General features: G+C 41.2%; 1 protein-coding gene across 4 annotated transcripts in view; it reads right to left on the minus strand.

Annotated features, from left to right (window-relative positions):
• The window catches only part of GOLGA4 (golgin A4), a 90,269-nt gene that overhangs the window by 30,820 nt on the left and 42,226 nt on the right, over window positions 1–17,223 (minus strand). For all 4 annotated transcript variants that reach the window (XM_074284364.1, XM_074284363.1, XM_074284362.1 and 1 more), the window contains 4 exons: window positions 16,620–16,703; window positions 15,956–16,103; window positions 5,559–5,737; window positions 1,876–2,007 (listed from right to left, as the gene is read on the minus strand). In XM_074284364.1, the coding sequence (XP_074140465.1) occupies window positions 1,876–2,007; window positions 5,559–5,737; window positions 15,956–16,103; window positions 16,620–16,703 (543 nt within the window). The remainder of the gene's footprint in view (window positions 1–1,875; window positions 2,008–5,558; window positions 5,738–15,955; window positions 16,104–16,619; window positions 16,704–17,223) is intronic.

The following is a 17,223-nucleotide window of genomic DNA, read 5'->3' on the forward strand; positions in this document are numbered from 1 at the left end:
CCAAAAAGTGTAAATTTCAGTGTCAGTGAAATGTTAACTCAGGTACACGGATATCCCGTGCAAAAGAAATCACAACACACTGAGGGACTCGTCTCCTTTATTCTGGAGATTACAGAAAATCCACCAAACTTGGTTGGTAGAAGCTCTCTCTAGCCTTCTTAAATAGCAAGGTATCAAAGAAATATGAGGTTCCCCCTCTATTATCCTTTATGAATAGGATGGGCCAGCCTCTTTTACTAAACTGTCACACCTCCTTCCTGAAGAATACATCCAATGCCATTTCTTATGCATTGGTCATCCTAGGGGGCACCAGATTTCCCTCCCATCATCATCTTCCCAGTTTTTTCAGAGCCATTTGCAACTTTAATTCCTTAGGGACTGTATTTTTCCAAGATGTAATACTATAGAAGGTTGTTGGGAAAACATTTATATTTAAAAAATAGATGGCTGCAACAGGGAGAACATTACTAAATGGTCCCAAAATTCACTACCTCTGAAAGGCCACATAGTGTTTGTTTTAGAATTAAGTGGCAGAGGGAAGTGAAATCTGGTTTTGAAGACTGCACCTGACATCATTTACTAGCTGTGTGACTTTTAGCAGGTAACTGAGACTCCATGGACCTCAGCTTCATCATCTGTATAATAAAGAGGTCGAACTAGACAATATCCAAGTTTCCAGTGAGCTCTGAATCTACGATCTATAACCCTGTTTTCAGTGAAAGAGAAAACATATGCATTTGCAACAGAGATGCAAACAGGAAGAAATGGAAAGCTTTAAACAACACATCCCAAGTCCAGCCTGAGAGAGGCGTGTTTACATAGCAATAGTTCTGGAAAAGATTTAAGCAGATTGCAAATTCAATAAGCCAGAAGTATGAAGTGGCTCCCCAAAAGCAAAAGCTACCTTAGCAGAGGACTGGCTAAAAAAGGAATTCTTATAAATATATCCATTCTTGGTGTACTTGGCCTTAATCTGACCACATCTGAGGTCAAGTGTTCATGTACAAAAGCTAGAGAGGGTCTTAGGGAGAACACTTAGGGAATGGCAAAAGACCTAGATCATGTCATAAAAGCATCATTGGGAAAGAAGAGGCCTGGAAAGGATCATGAGAGCTGAATCCAGGCGTTTGAATCTATCACATGGAGGAGGAACTGGTCCTTTTCTACTTAGCCCAAGAAGGCAGGACTACAGAATTACAAAAAGATCAAATCTTGACAAGAAGATCTATAAGAAACAAAATGAACTGCCTCAAGAAGTGACGTGCCTCTGAAGGTCTTCAGAAACCCCCAGTCAAGGATGTCAAAATAGAGGTTCTCTTCAGATAGGGGATGACAAAGAGTGTCGGAGGTCCCTTCCAACTCTCCAATTCTATGAGTCAGTGACTGAAATGCACATTGCTGGCCAAACAAAAGATACCCCTAAAATCTCTTTGAAAGATATTCAACAAAAAGAATAATGCATGATTACCACGTAAAACACATCTATTTGGGAGAAAGCTGCTATTTTCAATAAAAGTAACTATTTTACATTTATATAAGATGTAGAGTCCCATTAACAAATGCTGTGCAATTTTTCTTTCTACTAATACCCTGCTGGTAATCTGCTCTCCGTTATAAGTTAAAAATTATAAAACGGCAAGGAACATCAAATAAATGGACTAACTTCTAGACCATTTAAAATGAACAGCCCCAGAGCTAGGGCCAGAGCTCTCCTGCACTCACAGACTCGTTCATTCTCTTTCACTTCCAGTTGAGGATGAAAGAACTCTGATTTTTGGCCACGTGTGATTTCAAAGACCTTTGTCAAAATAACCCAAACAAAAAACATGATGCTACTACACTAAATTACAAAAACCAATACAGCCAATACTTAACCAGAGCTTCTTTCAGTTGCCTCTGGAATTCTTCTTCCCGAGCCTGAAATTTTTCATTGAGCTCCTTCTCCTTGTTAGCAAGCTCCCCAGCATACATCTTCTGGAGATGAGCGATTTTCTCTTCAGATGTTTTCTGAAAAATCAAATGGGCACAGTTAAAGTTCCTGGAAATCAAGTCATTGGGTCGAATTAGGTGATGAGAAATCGGAAAAATCCAGTTCCACCCAAGTCACTTTCTACATCTTTAGTGCTATGATCTGCCATACAGTATTTAACACATGCTCATAAAAACTAAACCAAATTTTTATCATTAACTCAGCAAATAGTGTTAATAATTTTTTTAAAAATAGAAGTTATTATCCATTTAATAATATTAACGACAGAGAGAGAAACATTCTCAATTTTCCAATTCTTTGACAGTTCTCGTAAGTAAACTCTCTCCAGGAGTGTCTTAGAAAACACCTGAGTCTTGTTTCCAAGGCATTTTTGCAATCTTTACTGTCACAAAGGTGGTACACCTCTAACCCAAGCAACAGCAGAAGATGCTACTATATAAAGAAATCCAATCTTCTCAAGTACAAGTCAGGGAAGTCCGGATTTAAAAAGAAGTTTATGATATAAAAGTTGTACTGTCCCCTTTTGCAAAACCAGTATCTAAAAAACCTATTTTCAGCTGTGAGCACTCCATTTTAGAAAGGACACCGAGAAGGTGGGAAGCAGCTCAGGGACCCATCAAGTTCGCAAGCACTGGTCACACATTTGCCACGTGCCAGGTGCTCAGTGTGCAGAACACAAACAGGAGCCAAAGAAAATTCCTGTTCTAGGGGACTTACATTCTAATAGGGGAACACAGGCCAGACAAAGACATCCTCCCCGTTCCTGGCCGTCCTCTGCCCAGAAGCCAAATTCGCCTGCAGTCTGGCCATGTCACTGTCCCGACACACGCCCCATATTCTACCAACCCTGTGGGTCAAATAGAAAATCCTTTGTCTTCTAAAGACCTCCCCACCTTTCGTTTCCATATTCCTCATATCCCCATGCATGCTTTAATCAGGTTCACTGGTGTCCTTATTGTTCTTCAGACCAGATGCTTTTGTATTTTTTTCTTTAATAATATTTAATTATATTTTTAATAAACAAAAATCTACCTTCTCTCCCTTCCACTTCTCCCTACATTGCCAATGAAAACAAAAGAAAAATAGAATCCCTCTTTTGAACACGTATCATCAAGCAAAATAAATTTCAACACGGACCTTGTTCAAAAAAGACATCTATGCTAGTGTCTGTGTGTGAGGCTGCCTGCCTGTCTCATTCTGCACCGAGTCCTTGACCTCTCTATCAGAAGGTGCGGAGGACGCTTCACTATGAGTCCTGGGTAGTCATGGGTGGTCGCTACTTTGATCAGAGTTCTCGATTCTTCCAGGTTGTTACTGCCACCGAACATCAACTATTAGCCAGGTTCTGCTCCTTTCACCCCACATGAAGTTCACACCAGAGTTCTTCGCTTTTTCCCCACACCAGGTGCGTCATCATTTTTATAGCCATTTATGTACTTAATTTGTCAGCCAGTCCCCAAAGCCCACATCTGGGCATCCCCTCAGATTTCCATTCCAACCTCAGCAAGAGCTATGTTTTTTTGCACTCTTGGACTCGTTTTGCTTAGGACTAATCAGAGTTTGGTTTTCAGGCAAGGTTTGGTATCTTCTATCCTTGTCTGCAGCCTAGGTCCCTAGCCCTCTGGCCTTTAGCCCATGTAATCAGCCAGCCCCCTGACCACTGAGCTACCCAGGCTTCATTCTGAGACTTTCTCCTGCCCTAGGATGTAGTCCAGCCTTCGCTGAGGCCCTAAAAGGCTCTGTATAGCTCTTCCTGGCCAGGCCCTGTGCTGAGTGTCCACCAATCGCCTACCCAGGCCTCCCTTAGATTTCCGGATCAGATTTTGGGCTAGTGCATCTATTTGTCACTAGAACATCCAAGTTCCTTCCTGATGCTCTGCCATCTTGGCTCTGACTCCCTCCAGGGGCCCAGCTTTTGCTAGAGTGAAGCCTCTCACATAGTAGGCATGTGCTTGCTGCCAAATAAGAGCAATGATTCACCAATGCTATGCAATACCCCTCAGAGAGCATCAATCATACAACATAAAATCAGGTGGGGGTTCCATAGGGCAGCCAGGGAGTGCTAGGCTTGGAATCAGGAGTTCAAATCCGGCCTCTGACCTTGCCCAGCTAGTCACCCTATCTGCCTCATGGCCAACTGCTCCAGCCTCCCCTGGAGGAGGGGGCCTGAAGAATCAGATGGGCCCATAAGAACTGGGTAGCAAGGACCATCACCACACAACATCACTCAGTCTCTTGGCCAAGATGACCCCGAAGAGGGTCACAGTGAGTCAGACCCTGCAAGACACATGACGAGGTGGTCGGTCTGAAGTCAGAGAAGTGAAGGTCGCCTGTGCAGCCCGCCGTTTACTGTCACCTCTCTGAGCCCTCACTTCTCCCCTGTGAGGTCAGAAAGAGCCTGGAATTTCTCCTTCCAGTTCTCTCCAACACTCTGAGGTCCAAAGAAACGACTGATTTTTGTACAGGGCACCTGCAAGCTTCCAATGGGTCTTTCTCTAAGACTACATGACAAAGCCACAGGCCTTCAGCTGCTCTGGAGAACGATGTAGACTTGTGACGATGCAGCTCAAGTCCACCCCTGACAGACAGCCCAGGCCCACCCAGCACAGAAGCTCTGACATAAAGACGACTTCGTTACACCAGAAGATCAAAAGCAAGACTCTCTGTGGCTGTACTTCGATTGGGGAGGACTCAACCATGGGACATGAGTACTGCAGTGGGAAGCACGATGAGCATGATAAAGCCTGAGAGCCTTTCCCCCACTGGTGGTCTGCTGCTTCCACCAACACGAATCTCTGGCTCTGGCTGTCCCCCCATCCCTGGGATGCTCTAACTTCTCATTCCTATCTCCTGGCTTCCTTAGAAGTCCCAACTAAAACCCCATCCATTACATCCTTGAAGTCCTTCCCTCTGTTAATGATGGCTATAGGATATAGTTTGTTTGCCATCTATTTGTTCATATGTCATTTTCCCTTTATATTGCAAGCTTCTTGAGGGCAGGGCTTTTTCAGAGCCTAGCACAGAGCCTGGCACATAACAGGTCCTTAATAAATCTTTATCAAATGATCGATCATAATGACTACAACAATATAAATGAGAAAAAAAATACAACTGAAAATGAATATTGTAAAATTATAAAAAACAAACTTGGCTCCAAAAAATAAATGTAAGAAAATACTTCCCCCAACTGTTCTGTAGAAGTCAGGGTAAACAATATTACAGATACCATCTCATTTTTTTTCCAATGAGTTGATTACTTTTGCTAATATTTTTCCCTCTTACTTCCCTTTTTTCTTTCAATATTATAAAGGATGGATTTCTGGGAAGAGAAAGATTAAAGGATAAAGAGGGAAATCTAGAACATATGTATAAGAACAAAACATATCAACAAACTCAATTTCAAAACGATATAAAAAATGAGTATAATCACAAACCTAGAATATGTCATAGTACTAACTAGTGATAGGTTGCTGTTAATTTTTCTCAATTGTTTTGTTGATTAAATACAAAATAAAAATTTTTAAGTATCAGCTTTGATTTCCGTCTTAGGGAGTCTTCTCATTCTTACCTTCATGATGTCTACAACTTCCTGTTTTACCCGGCTCAGCTCCTGCTGCAGATTTATCCGTTCTTCCTCATTTGTCTTTTCAATTGCTTTTATCTGTTCATCCATCTCAGCCTTCATTTTTTTCCGGGCTTCTTCAGTTTTTTGTGCTGTGCTCAAAGCTTTTTCAAGTTCCTCAAAAGCTAGAATGAAAAAAAAAAGAAGACAGCTCAGGAAATACGCCACCGAAGCTTAGAGAGGCAGTGACAAGACAGGGACACAACCAAAAGTCAAGGGCCTCACTGAGGTTTTCGGCAACTCTTCCTAGAACTGGACCAACAAGGTCAAAAAAGTGGCCCATAAATGAGGATGTCTCTGCCTGACTGCTGCTCGCACTCCTGTTCTCCATGAATAAACCTCAGTAACTTCTACAAACATTTACCTACAAATATTTGTGCTGAGACATTATTCTCTCATTTGGTTATCAGTAACAGTGCTGAGAGAACCAAAGAAGCTCGGATTATTTCAGCTCTGACTTCTAGCTGCTGACAAGGAATCAGTTTCCTCATCTTCGTTACTTTTCAGGTACTTGTTCTTTATGAGCACTGTGCTCATTGCTGGAGGACAGAGGCAAAAATGGGTACTATCCCTGTACTATAGAAGCATGGCTGTGAATAATCCTGTATCCATGGCAGAAAGTATGGGCAATGCGAGTGGGCCAGGAACGCTACCACTGCATTGTGGCATTATCTGGAAGCCACTGGCCCTTTCTCTCCTTAACTGTTTAACATGGATTATGTGCAACACAGATGAGGAGGTCCCTTTTGCAGCGGGACCTTAGTCGCACATGGGAAATAGACTAAGAGGGACAGTGAAATCTACCCAACAAGATTATGGAGTTTGGGATGACTTGCTTTTGTCTGGGGGGAAAACTAAGTATCCCCAATACTAAGTGGATTTTTGCCCTGCATACACTTTGACAATCTCAGAAACTAGAACAATTTAAAATTTTAAAACTGCTCCTTTCCTGCATTCTCAATCCTCTCCAGACAGGAAGTAATCTGTCTCACAGATGGGGGGCAACATGGTTTTAGAGGGAAAAGCCCAGACTGCATCTCAGGGAAATGGAATTCCCGTCCCAACTCAGCTCCCCTCTAGCGCTATAACCAGGGCAAGTCACTGAACCTCTTTTGAGTTTCATGTTTCACATGTATAATAAAATGGAAGGAGTAATAACTCTCTCTAGCTCCCTAGGTTCTTGTAAAGAAAATGCTGCCACAATAAAATACTCTGGGTACTCTGAATATTTTATTATGGCAGCACTACTCTGTTATTATTGGCTAGTCCTTTTTAAAGCATAAAACTATCAACTTAAACTCAAAAGGATATACATTTCTTAAAGAAAAGGTTCTTAAAGAAAAGGCCAATTTTATTTTTGCCTTTGTAACCCTCAGGTATCTAGACTGGTGAATCAAAATGTTTCCCTGAAATCTGACTCTTCCTTTCCATATTATGATTTCAATCAGATCTAACCTATCTGTCTCAGAAACAGAATCTTAGCTTTAAAGCTAAAAGGGATAAAAGTCCAGCATAAATTTATTACTTTATAAATACAACACATACCATCTGAGCCCAGCACATCAAATCTTAATTTTGTTCTGTCTCTTTCCTGCTTTAAACACAGTTTAACTACATAAGAGACACATTTAAAAATGAGCTGAGTGTATACGTGTATATAAAACCTATCGTTTAAAATTTATTTTGGACTCTGCGTTCTGCCTCAAATTAGATTACTTCCCTAAGAAAATATCTACATAAAGCTAAAGATCCAATTTTCATTTAAATGCTTTTCATAGTACTGGATAAACTGTTGGTGCTTAATAAATACTGACTGACTATATATGGTAGTAGTAGTTCTTCATTAACAAGTAATATTTTACTTCATAAAAGCTTCAGATTAGTAGAATAAATGGGATTTTTCTTATAACCAGTCCATATTTTATAATAGTCTTCTGAATAACTGCATGTATTTCATATAATTTGTAATATAGACTGCTAGCACTTCTATATCTAAATATCATAATATTTCCATTGTGGTTATATAAGCATTGACTATAATGTAGTATTTCCTGAATATTAACATAATTACACTAGTAGGTATTAAAAGAGGATCGTAGAGCAGGGAGAGGAGAAAAGTGCACCAGCCCCCATTGCCACAGGCCCACGGACATGCAGAAGGGACGGCTGACTCACCACAATCCCAGCACACCACCAGCAGGAAAGCTAAATATCACTAGCAGACTGACACAAGAATGCACTTTTTTCCTTTCAAAGTAAAATTCTATGTATCTCAGGCAATCATTATTTTTAAGAAAACTAATCTCTAAGTAATAAATAAATCCTGTAAAAATTTGGTCACCCCATAATTAAATACCATGTCGACTGTGATTACTCCAGGAGCCTAAGGAGGTTTATTTAAGTAGGACCCATGAGAAGAGGTAAATGGGAAGCTCCAGGGCGGCCCATAAGAAACCACTTCTAGTGTGGCGGGAGCTGGAAAGAGGAAGCCATCTGCAAGTCTGCCTCCACTAGCCTTCAAGCACTCTCTTTTAGAGTCCCTAAGTCTATTGAAGTGTTTGATGATTAATTAAAGGTTTGCCGAAGGTGGGAAGTCCCTTGGAGAGGGTTGCAGGGCTGGGGCCCCCTCTCTTATCTGCTCCTACCATTTCACTCCTAAGCCCACCAGGCTCCTGGAAACTCAAGAAGAGACTCCTCCAAAGTCGCAGCCTGGATCTGTCACTAGGCTGGTGAGGACAGGAGGGAATACAATGTCACACGCCATCTTGAAAAGGATACTAGTGCCAGACTCAATGGGTGCTCCCTAGATAATGTCCATGTATCTCTGACCCCACCAAAGGGGGAACTTTAGCTGTGCCAGAGAAGCAGCCCTAACCAAAATCAGAGTAAAGAGGGGAAAAATGAACGTACAGACTACCTTAGGTACTCATAGAGGACTTGGCAGTCTAATAAAATGTTTCCATACATTATTTAAGTTGCTCTTTAAAACAACCCTGAGGGCCAAAAGGAAGGATCCTCAGATAACTATTCAACATTGTTCGGCTCTCACTTCTTGAGTAAAAAAGGGAATTCAGCTAACAGAAATGAGGCGATGCTACCATCCAGGGGCAAAGACTGGGTAATGCAACATGAATAAAACTAGGACCTCCGAACTGGCCTTGGAACTTCCCCCCAAATAATGCTGCCTCCCTATATGGCTTTTCGGTCGTATTATTTGAGAGGAGGGATTCCCAGATTTACAAAGCATATTTGTAGCAGGCTAATGTTTTGAAATCTTAAAAGTTAAAGACGACTCATCTAACTTAAAACTAAAAAATATATATAGTCAATTGAGAGGGAATAAAATCAAATTCATCGAGAAAAAGGGCTGCATTTTGCTATACTTCTAACATTTTATCAAAACACTCCGGTGGGGAGGAGTTAGCTATTCTGAGTGTGGTCACTAGGAGTAATCAATTATATAGTAATGGAAATTTTAAGCAAAATTCATTAAGATTTAATACAAGTAAATATTTCTTAGTTTAGCAAGTTCGTTTTAATACCGCTTCAATTTATATTTTGTATTGCCTGAGAAGCACAGAATTTTCTTTACAAAGCCTATTCCAAGCACCCAGCATAAGAAAAATTAGCCCTTACCCCAGTCCTGTTCATACAAGGCTTGGGAAAGGCACCATGATTCACTTAATGGCATGTTTGGATGCACAAAAATAAGATGATTGGAGAGATTTAAGGCTACAAAAATACAAATTGGCTGCTAATTACATAATTAACAAAATGTAAATACAAATATTTACACATGCACAAAAACTATACATTACTTTTAACATCAATGAGTATAAAAACTCCACTTTTATTTAAAATGCCATTGTTCATACCTCTCCAGCTTTAAATCTTATAGTGAGCCAAAACATGGATATACTGATGTTAAATACCATAAGAATTCTACTACAGGATTTCTGGTTTTGCTCTATAAGTACATCAAATAAATATACACAGCACCTATACAGAATGAGCTAATATCAAAGTGTAAAATTCAGCCCAGATAACTCTTAGCGTGGAAAGAATATATAGGAAGAGAAGTTATATGTTAGGAATAGTTACAAAATTTAAGTTGTATTAAGAAAAGGAAATTTTGCATATTCTTTCCAACTTGTAGAAAGTAATTACATGGGCAAAATTATATTATGAGTGAATCAGTATTAAGAGTAGCAACAATAAGAATATTTAATTTTTAAAATATGCAGTGGGAATAATTGTGGTTTTGAAAGAATTCTGACTTATGGTACATGATTTGCTGGTGGGAGTTTAGGGGCACAAAAAAGCCTCCTAATTAGCAGATGCTACAACTACTGTTACTCTGCTTCTCCTATAAAACAAATGTAATGCTTCCTTCCTATATATTTACTACTTTTTGGCAGGGCCATTCACTTTTGAACAGACCGCATCAAAAAGATGAAATTTAAAAAAAAAAAAAAAGAACGCCACAGTTTTTCAGTTTTCAAGTTCTATTAACGTGTCCATTTACACAATTCTATGTTTTCTTAACCCAAAGGAAAAGGATAACAATGAGAGTAGGGCTCTACTTAAATGAATTAGCAACCTTTTTTCCAGGACAGAGAAAAATGCTCTGATTCAGAAAAATAAGTCTGAGGCAACAATACAAGACTGTCCTGCCAGGGCTAATGTAGCCACCATATTCCCAATTTCATGGTAAATGTGATGAGAACATGTTACTCCAAAGAGAGCAAACTGAAAGATCCAACCCTCCTCAAATATTGGACATTTAGGGGCAGCTAGGTGGCGCAGTGGATAGAGTACCAGTCTTGAATTCAGAAGGACCGGAGTTCAAATCTGGTCTCAGACACTTAACACTTCCTAGCTGTGTGACCCTGGACAAGTCACTTAACCCCAGCCTCAGGAGGGAGGGGGGAATAATATATATATATATATATATATATATATATATGACATTTATACCAATTCATTTAGAAATACAAAGCCTAGCAGACTTCGTTACTTTCTCTGAAAAATAAGATGGGGGAGAATGGAGCTAAGATGGCAGAGAGAAGTTGGCAAGTTGCCTGAGCTCTCCCCAATTTCCCTCGCAAACATTAAATCAAACTGCTAAAGAATTCTGGCGTGAAAGATCCCACAAAAAGACAGTGAAACAATTTTTCAGCTTAAGGTAACTGAGGACTTCAGGTCTCATTTGAGTAAAGCACAGATTGTGTCCAGGCCACAGCAAAGCTCAACAACCAAGCCCCCTCGGTCCTGGTTCAGCCGGTCAGTGCACAACACAACAACTGGGAGGCCCCCCAGCCCTGGCACAAAAGGCAAACTGCCAACCCCAGAATCCCAGCACAAGCAGCATGCCTAGGCCGAGCCACCCCAGCACAGTGAGCAAGCTGCTAGGTCGAGCCACCCCAGCACAGTGAGCAAACTGCAAGCACCTGAGGCCTCCGCAGTCAAATCAAGTGACCAGGCCTCCAGTCATAAGCACAAGCTTGGGACAGCGCTCCCTGTGTCCTAGGAGCAAAAAGCCAAAGACTCTAGACCACAGAAAGCTATTATGGCAACAGGAAAGATCAAAATGCAAACTTAGAAATGCCTAGAGGTGAAGCCTCAAAGCAGAAGCTCAAAATCTTCTTGGAAGAGCTCAAAAAGGATTTTAAAAACCAAGTTAGAGAGGTAAAAGAAAAATTGGGAAGAGAAATGAGAGTGATGCAAGAAAATTGTGGAGAAAAGGCGTCCATGTTGAGCTTGGAAAAGAAAGCACAAAAATTGACTGAAGAAAACAATTCCTTAGAAAATACAACTGGCCAAAATGGAAATGGAGATATGACAAAAGTGAACTAAAACTCAGAATCAGACAAGTGGAAACTAAAGACTAACAAAATCAAAAGCATAAAAAAAATAAGGGGGGAGGAATGCAAAATATTTTACTGGAAAAAAGAATTCACTTGGAAAATAGATCCAGGAGAGTTAATTTAAGAAGTATTGGACTACCTAAAAGCCATTGCCAAAAAAAAAAAAAGGAGAGTGGACAGCATTTTTCAGGAAAATTGCCACAATATCCTAGAATCAGAGGGTAAAATAACCATTGGAAGAATTCACCAATCACCACCTAAAAGAGACCCCAAAATAAAAACTCCCAACTAATATATTATAGCTAAATTCCGGAGTTAAGGAGAAAACACTTCAATTATGAAGTCACAGTCAGGATTACACAGGATTTAGCAGTTTCTAAATAAAAGAACTAGAGGGCTTGGAATATGATATTCCAGAAGACAAAGGAGCTTGGATTACAACCAAAAATCAATTATCCAGCAAACCTGAGCATAATCTTTCAGGAGAAAATATGGACATTAAAGGAAACGGGGGACTTTAAAATTTTCCTGATGAAAAGACCAGAGCTGATCAGAAATTTCAATTTTCAAATATAAGACTCAAAGTTATTATAAAAAGGTAAACAGGAAAGAAAAAACATGTTATTCAATGAGATTAAGTTGTTTATATACCTATAGGAGAAGATGATTCTAACAGTTATTAATTGAATTTCTATTAGAGATTAGTTAAAAGGAGTATACATAGATAGAAGATAGGAATACAAGTCGATTCCGATGTGATATTAAAAAAATTTAAGAGGGAAAAAAAATTATACCAGAAGAAGAGGTAAAGGGGAGGCAGAGAATATTACATCACTTGAAGAGGAAAGTCCTATTACAGTAGAGAACAAGCAGAGAGGGAGTAAGCATTGTTTGAGCCTTGCTCTCCTATTTGGCCTAAAAAGGGAATAACATGAAGAGTTGGGTACAGAAATTTATCGTAGCCAAGAAAGAAGAGGGAAAGGAAGAAAGAAAATGGGGAATCTGATAGAAGGGAGGACAGACAGAGGGAGATAGTGATGAGAAGCAAAAGCAATGAGCAAAAGTTCTGACTTAGAGACAAAAGACATTATTTGTGAACATCCACCATCAAAAGCCATGATCATTAACTGCTTTCATGTTTCTTTTCAGATGTAAAAATTAATTACTTAACACTTGAAAATCCATTGGAAGCTGATTTTCTAATGCCAAGTTTACTCTTAAAAGGCTTAAGAACTGTAAGATTTAAAAAATGTTTAATGTTTGCTTTAAAAGTATACTTTAGGGGAAACTAGATGGCACAGGGGATAAAGCACTAGACCTGGAATTGGGAGGACCTAAGTTCAAATCTGGATTGCAGACACTAACTGGATGACCCTGGGCAAGTCACTTAACTCCAAGTGCCTTGGGGAGGGAAAAACATATAATTTTTATGTGTCTAATGTCTAGTTAAATCAGAGGCTAAAAAATATTTTATAAAGTAGACAACTTTTTAAAAAACCAGATGTTGCCTTTTTTCACCAGTTCTCCAAATGTTCACGAGAGAAGATTTATAAAATCCCATTTATTTTGGCTGACTTTTAATATTCTCAGTACTTCAATAAACTCTTTCCATCACTATATAATATAATGTAATAAATATATATACATATATATGTATACACACACATACACACAAGGGTAACCACAAAAGAACATGTTTAGGTTTGGAACATTCTATCCAAACTGAACTTCTAGGATTAGAAAAAATGCAATTAGTAAACAACGCCACTTCAACGCATATTTAAAATGCAACATCGGCAATGAGCAAATTAAATACTACACAGCCAGTCCAACAGTAACCGCTTTTAGGCAACAGTCCTCAAAAATTATGGATTCTAAAGATAGCTTTTTAAGTGTATGCAAAGACACTTACAGCTGTGCTATACAAAGGTTTTCCAAAAGTTAGCAAATCTGTTTTAAAATATGCATACAAATTCTGTCTTAGAGTACATTTGCTTCATTACCCAATTTCTTTCAAAGGCATATTTATACAGTTTCGATTACTAGAAGAAGAAATCATCTGACAAAGTAAATATTTATAGGAATACATTTTATACAAACCATCCCTAAAAGAAACATACAACTAAGCTGTTCTCTGTATTTTGCACAGGCAGAATAAGCTTATGGACTGGGCTGACTGCCTGAAGTCACTGGGGACAGGGGGACAGGGATCCACGTCCTGGTCAGCAGCCTCTTCACCCCCAGTGCTTTTTGGGCTCTGCCTGCTTTTCTCCTGCCCCTTTTAAAATCCATCCCATTCTATACTTAAGGCTTTCTTAAGTCATCACGTTTCCTACCCTGGAAGAAAGCAATCTCCAGCACTAGTTTTCCCGTGCCTAACTACAATCCCTATCAGCAGCAACAGACGTCTGTGCAAAAGGCCTGGCGAGAGGGGAAGCAGGGGCTGGATGAGACACTTTGCTTCCTTGGGCTGCTTTTAAATGGTCTCTTAAGCCATCCGGACAGACCTGCCAAAACCCACATCTGGCTCAGAGTTACCCCAGAGACGAGAGGGAAAACCAGATCAGCAGAAGCCAATACACCTATGGGAGGACAGGGGAGTAGGAGGGCAGGGGGGCAGTGGGGTAAGAGGGCAGAAGGGAGGAGGACCGGGAGGCAGAAGGGCAGGAAGGCAGGGGAACAGGGAGCCAGGGGTGCAGAGGGGGAGTTGGAAGGTAGGGGGGATCAGGGGGAGTAGGGGGTCAGAGGGGCAGAGGGCAAGGAGGGCGGGGGGAGGGGGTAGAGGGGCAGGAGGACCAAGTCCAGTCTGGCCAGAAACCATAGGCCTTACTCTACCCCTCATTCCCAACAAGGATCTCTCTTTGAACGGGTTCCTTAAATTCACAGAGGCCTGTTCTTTTGTCCACATCCTGGTCTTGATGGACATCGAGTTAGTTACCCTCTATCTACTGAGGAGTCCATTAATTCGAGTCCAACCCAGCCCAGAATACCCCGCCTCTTCTTCCTTCTCCGGAGCTCCCAGGCTCTCTTCCCATCTCTCTCCATATTTCTCCATGGGCACCCTCACACTGGCCCTCAGTACCTCAGTCTCAAACTACAGCACCACAACTATCACCCCCTGCCCCCCCTGCCATTTGTCACCCAAAAACCAGGCCATTCACCCACCTAATAAACAGTGATCACCTGCAAGGGAGACACCTTCCTGGAGTGCACAAGCCAGCCAAGAGACAAAACGCCACTTTTTTTTAATCACTCTTTAAATGGATCTTTGAGTAAGTCAAGGGGCCAAGAGCGACTTGATAAAAGAGATGGCCTCCGTGCTGAGCTTTACCACAAAAGAGTATTGAGCCCAATGAGGCTCAAAGGGGGGACAGGAAGAGGGGAGCAGCAATGCTCAAAAACTGAGAAAAAGGAAGGGACCTGGAAACCCAAGCCTGTGGGAAAGAAGGCACTCTGGGCATGAGAAAGAGTCTGCCCGGTGTCTGGGGCCTCAGGATTCCCTGAATGTGGAGAAAGCTTTGGCCTAGAATGGGGATGGACATCCATGGGCTCTCAAAGGCCAAACATCAGGCGAGTCTGAGGCAAGAAACAGCCTAATCAGAGCTGGGGGGATGAGGAGAGCAGGAAAGCCTCCAAGGAAGGGTGACCCAAGAGGTATCAAGGTACCCAGGACCAAGAAGAGGCCTAGGGAGGCCAGGAGGCTGGACAGGGCAAGCAGAAGAGACAACCTGGGAAGGCCGATGCCAGGAAGAGGGGGCAGAGAGCAACCTGGCTGGCGGCCGAAAGGAGAGGAAGGGGCACAGAGAGCAAGGACAGTGGCCAAGCCCTCCATGAAAGGCAACAGACCAGGCCACCACAGGCTCAAAAGTTGTGAAAATGCAGAGGGAAAGCGCTATCTGGGGAAATTTGGGCTTTAAAGGGCAAAGAACACTAAGGACTTGTAAGGAAGCTGTGACTGTGGAACACTGGTGGCAAAGGAAAAAAAGAGAGTGGGCAGAGAGAAAGGGAGAAATCAGTCAGACTCCTTCTAAAGGAAGTTCAGCAAGGAATGGGAGAGTGATGGGGCCTCCGGGGAGACGTCCTGCCTTTCCTGGAAAGCGTCTGTAGCCTCAGGACAGATCAAGGTGGCGCTCACCTCCAAATGCTCCTTCTGCACAACCAAAGCCACATGAGGGGCTTCCCCGTCTCACCAGGCCTGGCACATCCCTGCAGCCCCACACTGTGCGCAAGCAGCCCCCTTGTCTCTCCACCCTTTGGGGCTTTGGAAGCTCCTAAGTCCTCCCCACCCCCATACCTTGGCAACCAGGCACTTCTCAAACCTGATGGACACTTTCTGAGGGACTGCAGAAATGCAGGAGCTAGTTTGGGCTCTAAAATGGAGATTTCTGTCAAGAGGCATGGAAGGCATTTCATACCAGACCATATTAAAAGAGCTGGGGCTCCCCCAGCACACTGACAGCCCCCGAGACGGCTTACCAGCTTTTTCACATTTCTCTTTCTGTTCCCGCAGCTCCTCTCCCTGGGTAGTCATCTGCTTGATTCGACTTCGAAGTTGAGCGATCTCCTCTTCCTTCATTTCCAGTGTTTCGTGCATCTGACGTTTGGTCTCTGCTATTACCATTCCCTGGGGAGAAGCATTTTAGCATTTGTGATATGAACGATGGCATCCATCTTCCATCTCTCCATCAGTTCCCAGGAGCCACTTTTCACCATTGAGAGCACTGCCAGGGTCAAGGGGAAATGGTTTCCTTTGCTTTTTCCCTAAGCACAAAGACAGCCCATCACACCATCTCTTTCCTCCCCACCTTCCATGCCAGACACCTTCAAAAATGACTCCAACTCACTGGCTTCATTTCCTTAACACTCGTTACCCATTCAAGTATCAAGTAAAGTAACTATACCTTCAAAGATCTAAAGTATATATTTCAAAGAAATAATAAATCACGTGCCATTATTACAAATGTCTTATCACAAAAATGTGACTGATCAAGAAATCAGTGATTATCAGATTTCCATAAACACCACCAGAGCAAAAGCTTATCTGACTCTGGAAAGTGAAATAAACATTTATTCTGATGCTTTTAAACTATTCAAAACACAGATCTATGAGAAAGACAGCATTATTTCTGTGCTTATTTACCTTATCTTGTTCAAGTTGTTCAATCAGGTTCTTTGCATCCCGCAACTGAGTAATCAATTTTGTTTTCTCAGCCATGTGAAGTTCCTAGGAGATTTAAAAAAAAAAGTTCAATTCTATTTACTCATTTTTAGAATTTAGGAATTTCATATAAATTAAGAACTTCTAATTCTCACATATGATCATTTATTTAGAATGACAGAACCGAAGAGAATTGAAAAAGTCCTAAAGCTCTGATTCAGTGGTTCCCAGTCTTGTGCAGTTTAACGACCTTTTTTCTCAGACTGTCCATGATAGTATCTGCACTATTAGCATTTCCTATTAGAGAAAAGAATTTCTTCCTTTACTATTTTTAAAATTACATATAAAAACAATTTTAACATTTCTTTTTTAAAATGTTTTTCATTCCACTATAGTTCTGCAAGAAATGACCAGCAGGATGATTTCAGACAGAGGCCTACATGAAGTGAAATGAGCAGAACCAGGAGATCATTATACATGGCAACAACAATACTACATGATGATCAGTTCTGATGGATGTTGACTCTCTTCAACAGTGAGATGATATAAACCAGTTCCAATTGTTCATTGATAAAGAGAGGCATCT

This window comes from Sminthopsis crassicaudata, chromosome 1, assembly GCF_048593235.1.
Source record: "Sminthopsis crassicaudata isolate SCR6 chromosome 1, ASM4859323v1, whole genome shotgun sequence".
NCBI lineage: Eukaryota > Metazoa > Chordata > Mammalia > Dasyuromorphia > Dasyuridae > Sminthopsis > Sminthopsis crassicaudata.